Source organism: Salvelinus alpinus, chromosome 6, assembly GCF_045679555.1.
Source record: "Salvelinus alpinus chromosome 6, SLU_Salpinus.1, whole genome shotgun sequence".
Lineage (NCBI taxonomy): Eukaryota > Metazoa > Chordata > Actinopteri > Salmoniformes > Salmonidae > Salvelinus > Salvelinus alpinus.
In genome coordinates this window covers 14820106-14827916 of record NC_092091.1, presented here as the reverse complement: position 1 = coordinate 14827916, position 7811 = coordinate 14820106, and the positions used below count along the sequence as shown (strand labels likewise).

At 40.3% G+C, this 7811-nt stretch overlaps 1 protein-coding gene across 3 annotated transcripts in view; it reads right to left on the bottom strand.

Annotated features, from left to right (window-relative positions):
* Positions 1-313: 313 nt before the first annotated feature.
* LOC139578197 (chemokine-like protein TAFA-5) overlaps positions 314-7811 on the bottom strand; it is a 111528-nt gene continuing 104030 nt past the window's right edge. For 2 of the 3 annotated variants that reach the window (XR_011675507.1, XR_011675508.1), the window contains exons 4-5: positions 3216-3350; positions 314-1038 (exon numbers count right to left, since the gene is read on the bottom strand). Coding sequence is in view for 1 of the 3 variants with exons in the window: in XM_071405501.1 (XP_071261602.1) it covers positions 1030-1038 (9 nt within the window). In the remaining 2 variants the exon portion in view is untranslated. The remainder of the gene's footprint in view (positions 1039-3215; positions 3351-7811) is intronic. The other variant, XM_071405501.1, reaches the window with a different exon arrangement.

The window sequence follows — 7811 nt, the reverse complement described above, 5'->3', positions numbered from 1 at the left end:
CTTTTTATGATGAAAAAACTTGTTCAAATGAACAAGAGACCAGTAGGTTAAGGACATAGCTCATTGCCAATCATAAACTGTGGATACACAATGTGACCACATTTTCAGGGTTAAATAAGGTTTTCTACAAAGATACAACATATAAAACTGTTAAATATATAACTTTAGGCTTTTGAAAATACATTTAATGTTTCTTTCCCCCAAACAGATATGATGTATTTACTCTTTTCCTCCTCTTCTTTACTGGTGAGAAATTATGTGTTTCTTTCACTATAGCCAGTCATGCTGACTGCAAATTGTCCAAATATAGCAATTGAAAATGTATATCTGATTTAATGTATGTTCAAAATAGAGCAGTGAGTATACAAGTACAGTTTAGTAGTCCAAGAGAAACATCATTGACGAATTACACAACGTCCCTTGACTTTTTCCATTCAGTATTCGTCATTCATTTGTACACAATTACTCTGCACAACACATCACTTTTATCACCATGTGTACATTTGTGGGTATGTCTAGAGTCTGTAATATTGTGAGAGGGAATATTGGATTGCATGTTTCATCAACTTGGAAAAGTCTCTAAACCCCTCATCCCAAAGTCCACTGTGTCTCCAAAATATGGAGCAGTCGGCTATCTTTTTCTTTGGTCTGTAAAATCACTACAGAGGAGTTGCCAAGCGGAAACTCCAAAATAAACATTTTGTCCCGTGTCTCCAAAGTCTAGGTTGGGTCAGATCCAGAAGTTCATGACGACACACATCAGAATTCTCCAAACTCAACTGAAAAATAAGTTCTGTCTCCCATGGAATAACAGAGCATTGCAGAGTCCATATGTTCCATGTTAAGCTGCAATTCCTGTATTTGGAGTCCGGGCCGTTCTACGTGGCTTCACGCTGCTGCACAGAACAATAGACGGACAGCTGATGATAAGACGACGTATGCTCCACACAGGCGGTGACGATGGACTATGGGAAGCAGCTCACACACCATCCCCTCTCTCTCGCTCGGGAGCGTCTGTCCCCGCCATCATCAGGAGACCTGGGAATCGATAGGAACACAACAGCCGTCAGGGGAGAAGAGGATGCAGGACGACATGCGACATCTGGCTCTGAGAGCCCTTCTGCTTGTGTAAGCAATGTATTTATGGTGACGGCCACCGTCGATAAAATGGCAAGCCCATCACTTCAGGGGACTCAATGCAGCATGTTATGTGTGATTCAGAAAACATTGGGGTTTGACATCAGGAGTCTGAATGTTTCGAGCTGCAGATTCTCTCCCCCCCCCCCTCTATTTCGACCCCCCCCCCCCCCCGCCTCTCTCTGTCGCGAACACTTTTAAAGATTAACAATACTTTTTTTCCATATCCATGTCTTGTGTTCTACAGATAAAATTGCACAGAATGTTCTTTATTCTCCGACTGTATCACGTTCATTTCAGTTAATGAACTCGCTCTAATGATGCCAAGATGTTGCTCAAGTTGAGATTAGACACGCACAAGATGTAAATGAAGTGACGAATACTGTGGCGTGAGGCAGACCTCACTGTCTGACAGCCTTCATTCAATTGAGTACCATCACTTTCGATGACCCAACAGTACAGGGGTTAAAGAGTGTGACAGATCTTCTCCATACACAGTTAGATTTTAAATGTAATCAGAGTTGTTTCGAATTCACTGCGACTTGACACAGCCCTTAATGTACCAAAGATAATGTGGGGCTCCACACTGCCCTCTAGCCATTTGGTTATGCTAAAAATCATGACAACATCATAGACGAAATGACAAAGTGAAGCAAAATGTCTTCCCTGCGCATTCACAAAGCAATTTAACTGAAGTATGCCTCAGTGCACTGCATAAGTCACTGCCCCCACACTTACAATACAATGTCATGCAGGCGTCATGTTTCCTACCTCATTGCAATAGAGGGCACAGTATAGAGGTCATTCTTGCTATATTGATGACTGATACTTCAAGCCTCCCCTTGCATCTCAACCACGCGTTACAAACCCTGATATCAAATTAACTCGCCGTATATCCTTCAACACTATATTGACTGTGTATTTTGTGTTGATTGTACTGTAGTTGTAAGTCATTCTCGTTGTCCTGCATGTTTAATGCCCTTTAATCTGTGCATGAAGTTGTAAACATTATTTCCCCAATTGGACAATAAAATCAGGAGACACACATGATCAAAAATGACCTCACAAGTAAACATTACCTGACAGAGATCCACAAGCAGACTACAAACAATTATAAACTGGGTGGTTCGAGCCCTGAATGCTGATTGGCTGACAGCCGTGGTATATCAGACCGTATAGCATGGGTATGACAAAACATTTATTTTACTGATCTAATTACATTGGTAACAAGTTTATAATAGCAGTTTATAATAGCAATAAGACACCACGGCTAAGGGCTGTATCTAGGCACTTCGTGTTGCATCGTGGGTAAGAACAGCCCTTAGCTGTGGGATATAGGCCATATACCACACCCCTCAGCCTTTTTGCTTAAATATACCATGGTTGGTTTTCTTTAGCCATAGATTCATTTGCCTGCTTGAATCCAAATCAGACTACAGTGGAAATCATACGTAGCACAGACTATAGAAAGATGCCACGACAAAGGCAGACAGTATATTTATTTCGGGATAGCACTCAAAGCTTTCTCTAAAAAGTAACAACGGAAGACAATATGGGCAGGAAAAATATTTGTGTCCCTTAAAGGGCAGTGTCGTAGTCAATTCCAGGTGAAGCCTTTGAACAAGTGCACCTTTGGGGGGAGTATGCATTGAATAATTCATAACCGTCTTGTAACTGTCTTGTACATCTGTAATAGGAATTCCAAAGCAGAGACAAAACAGTACGGTAAGGCCCACTGCCAATTGAATCTCCCCTGTATTATTGACTCAAGCTAATTAAACAGGGATCAAATATAAATGTATCTATCATTACAGATATCATTCATGTCATTAATGTCAACATTTCATTGGATGCTGTTCAAATCAAATCAAATGTTATTGAGTCACATACACATATTTAGCAGATGTTATTGCGGGTGTAGCAAAATGCTTGTGCATAGGAGTTAGAAGCAGATCTGCCATGTCTGTCGGCGTCATCTTGCCCAACATCATTACGGAAGAGAAAACAAGTGTGTCATTTGCCATCACAAAGGAGTAATCATGCATATGACATTTAGGGGAAACAGAATTCATCTGTACCTTGCTGTGTCGCTCTAGCCTGCCAGGATCTGCAGTTTGTTGTTTCTCTCCTGTCTGTCCTTGAAAAGTGGTTGACTTTTGCTGTCTGTCTGGCTGGCAAGGCGTTGTGTCTTTGTGTGTGTGTCGTCATAGGGCCTGAAATCACAGGGAGCGTTTCTTGCATTTTCTGGTCATACAAAAAAGGTGCTATCTAGAAGCTTAAATGGTTCTCCGGCTGTCCCCATAGAAGAACCCTTTGAAAAACTCCCTTGGGTTCCATGTAGAACATTCTAAAAGAGTTCTACCTGGAACCAAAAAGGGTTCTCCTATGGGGACAGCCGCAGAACCAATTTGGAACCCCTTTTTTTAAGTGTATGCATAGGGATAAAGCATGGTCTTATACTAAATGAAGAGTGATGCTACATTTTCTTTGGTTAGATAAAACACATTTTTGAGCTGTGAAAATGTATACTTGGGTTCAAAATGTCAATATAAGAACGTTTTTTGTGTGAACAAAAACAAACTTAACTGTGTAGCAATTGAAACATTCTCTATTGCAGTGCTACACCTATATTGTTTCTCCAGGAATTCCCAGTTATTTGTTTTGATAGAAAAATGATTAGATTTTTGATTGCCCAATGTATAGATACTCATGGCAATGTAGCATAGCTAGCCAGGACAAAGCATAGTGATGTCTGGAAGCATGAGGCAATGACGGCACAACCAGTGGAATACAGGGATAAATCCTAAATGCATAAGGATACAGCAATGTTGATACAGAAAAAATAAAGATGCAAGGTGAACCATATGCTCAAGACCAAATATGATTAGTCAACAGAAATTCAATGAACGACACAGTTATTAACACATTGGAAGTAATTCTGAGGAATAAAGTTGTTGTTTCCTGCAGTTAGATAGGGAAAATAGTGTTGACATTGGGAGAATGCTGAGATGAGGTTATCGCTGCCTCTTATGTTCTGACCTATGACCAGTCTATATAGCATTTCACCTCCATAATGCTTAATGTTAGGATTGGTGAAGGGTAGGCAGATCCTACAACCTTGAGTCATTCTGCACTGTGTTCAGACGAACAGCTGTCCTCTCCATGGTGATTGTGTTCGAACTTTGATTTGATTGGTCCTGGTAAAGCCTGGCTGCCCAAGGGGATCAATTAGGGAAAGAGAATCAGCTCCACCACAGCCCAGTCTATCTGTCTTCTTATAGAGCTCTGTACTGTCCACTCATGCATCCCCCCCCCCCCACACACACACACACACACACACACACACACACACACACACACACACACACACACACACACACACACACACACACACACACACACACACACACACACACACACACACACTAACACACACACACACACACACACACACACACACACACACACACACACACACACACACACACACTCTAATTTGGTTGATGTCAATACTCTTTATTAAAAACTTGTTGCATACATAGGGAAAGAGTTGTGGTCCTGACAGTACATGAAAATTAACCATAACTTCCTTGTCTCGGTGTCTTCACATTGACTGTTCATGCCAGCTGCCAAATATGACTGATTACAGTAATCTCATTCCTCAGTGTTAATGATGATGTACCACAGAATGTTCATTTTTAGTCTGCCACACAGTAAAGAGAGAGGTAATAACCGATGAGCTTTATCATATAATTAAGAACTTTCACTGCATCTAGAAATTGAGTGTGAATGTGAATACGGATGGCAATACCCGCTTTTGGGGTTTGAATAAAATGGATGTTGTTATCTGTCATCATTTTTAGGCCTGCTAAAATTAATTGGAAAACAAAAGGGGCTGTGTTTCTTGCGTTTACACATAATTAAGTTTTGGTAAAAAATAAATAAAAGGAATTTGTTTTGAGAGCAAAACAAGATGATATTTGATTGAGTTAAACAGGCAAGCAATTGGCAAATATCTCAAAGCAACAAAAAAACGAGCATGTTTGTGCGTTAGCCTGTAACAGCTCTGCCTTATTCTTTGTTGAGCCAAACCTTCTGGTCCACTGCTTTAGCTGGTCGTCATATGCAAAGATATTTTGGGCAGGGTCGCTGGTTATGATTCGGGACATTGCCCTGTGTAGGGTGCCGTCTTTCGGATGGGACTTTAAAACGGGTGTCCTGACTCTCTGTGGTCACTAAAAATCCCACGGCACTTAATCGTAAGAGTAAGGGTGTTAACCCCAGTGTCCTGACTAAATTCCCAATCTGGACCTCCTACCATCATGGTCACCTAATCATCCCCAGCTTCCAATTACAATTGGCTCATTCACCCCCCCCCCCATCCACTCCCCTGTAACTATTCCCCACGTTGATGGTGTAAATGGGAATGTGTTCTCAGTAAAATTACCTGGTAAAATATGGGTAAGAAAAAATAAATAATAATAATAATATTTTGGTTGTTCTAGCAACTGCATAATGCTAGCTAACATGTATAGCTGATGGGTAAGCTACTTTCACTTGAAACTTGATTTTTGTGACATTACATCTCATGGACAATATCTAAACATGTCAACACAAGTGTGTTAATTCAGGTCAAGACTAGAGTATGTGCAGTAAGGCCAGTTTCATATGAATTGGGCTTGCTAGCTGCATACATGCCTGTGTCAACAATGTCTGTGATTAGGTTATGTGGCTGAAGGTATTTATTGAATCAGGATAAGGCCTGCTCTACTCCTCGCCCTTATTGCTCAAAAAAGTCTAGACAGACGATGACAGCGAGCCTAGACTGCTTGGCATGACAATGAATGACAAAACACTGAAGCATAGGCTACACAGATACGTGAAGAACATCCACTGCCCCTAAATCATTCTGCTACACGGGAAATAGGCTTCCATTTTTCTTACCAGCTTGAAGCTTATAAAATGGGAATATTATGTTAAACATGCCGTAATATTAGTGTTCAAATTATCCATGCATTTATATAGCAAAAAGGCTAATTCCTCTGCCATTGTTAGCCTATTATACTGTCAGAAGAGCCAGGTATTGTGAGTTGATTTGGCTGGTGACTATCAACTTCCCCTCTACTTCCTCTCTCCACACTCTCTCTGCCTCTCTTTCCTTCTTTCTTTCTGAATCCCTTTCCCTCTCTCTCAGTAATAGTTTCATGCAGGGAAGAACAGACTCTCCCATTGTTAAATCTGTCCAATTACATTGCACCATTTTAGATGCCCATGACACAGCATCCAGGTACAAGCACAAGGAATTTGGTTTGAACATGATACTAAGTCTGAGCATGATTCAGCATCCACTGAATGACAGAATATATTGCCATGCTGTGAGGAACATTAAATCAGGGGATACAAAAAAAGCCAAGAGACAGAGATACAACAAGAAAGTCAAAATCATGCTTGTTAATCTTAGGTAAAGTAAAAGCTGGATCCGTAAAATAAATATGGAAATTGAATTGCAGAATATGAAGACGTGCTTAAGGGCGGCCCATATGAGAATGATTGGACATTTTAAGAAGATTAGTTTAATGAGTCTAATATTATAACTTTCACACTGTAAAATGTATTTTATATATACATTACATTAGCATGCTGTAAAAAAAATATACTGATGCTGTAATATTCATCTTTATAGTCCTATACAAAAAACAGAGTCACTTTTATACACATTAAGCTGCACATATTTGACAATCATGTACTAAGCTATATGTTAGACCTCAGGGTCCAGTAGAGCTGCTGTACCCTACAGGAGGCTTTCATTCCAACCCTAACCTAGCACACCTGATTCTACTAATTAGCTGTTCACCAGGTTATTGATTAGCTATATCAGGTGTTACCATGGGACTGGATCGGAAGCCTGCACATCCAGTGGCTCTCCATGACCAGAGATAGAGAACTCTGGCGTATCTCAATGATATCCAAGTCAAAATGCTCAACTTTTAATTATGGAGAAAACAGTTTGCCATAACCACTCCTTATTTCATGAATTAGAAATCAGTAATGCCTCTGGGTCATTGTGTACTACTTAGTACTGTATAAAATACAAATATATAATCCAATACATGTGGTAACATGCCTAAACATTTTGCAAACATTATGTAGTGTGATGTGTTAATGTCCTGTATGTGATTATAAAATGTTAAAAAGCACTCAAGCCCAATCCATAGTTTTGAGACCATCCGTAGACAATGCCCTCGGATGAAAATGTCACTGGTTACTGTGACATGCACAATACTTTTTACTTTTTAGTCTGGGGCAAAGGAGTTCAACATAATTGAGTCAAATGTATTCTATAACAACATCTGAATTCATTAGTTTCTGTGTAGTCAGCCACGGCAGGGCTTAACTTTGGAGGTCTGTGTTGTTAAGTTAGGGAAAAAAGGCTTGTTTTCTTATCCCTGCTAAAGCTTTGTGGTTACATAGCAGAATCCCTTAGCATCGGACACAATTGGCACAAAATGGAGTCTGCCACCGCAATACAGGAGATGGCTCTAACGGTCCACCAAGAGACACCTGTTATTTTAGACAGAATTTACAGGGTTAGTAGCTCCCTTGGCCCCTGTCTATCTTTAAAACAAGCTCCATTGAAAGCAATGGCGCCTGAACAGAGGGTTTCTGCACATAAA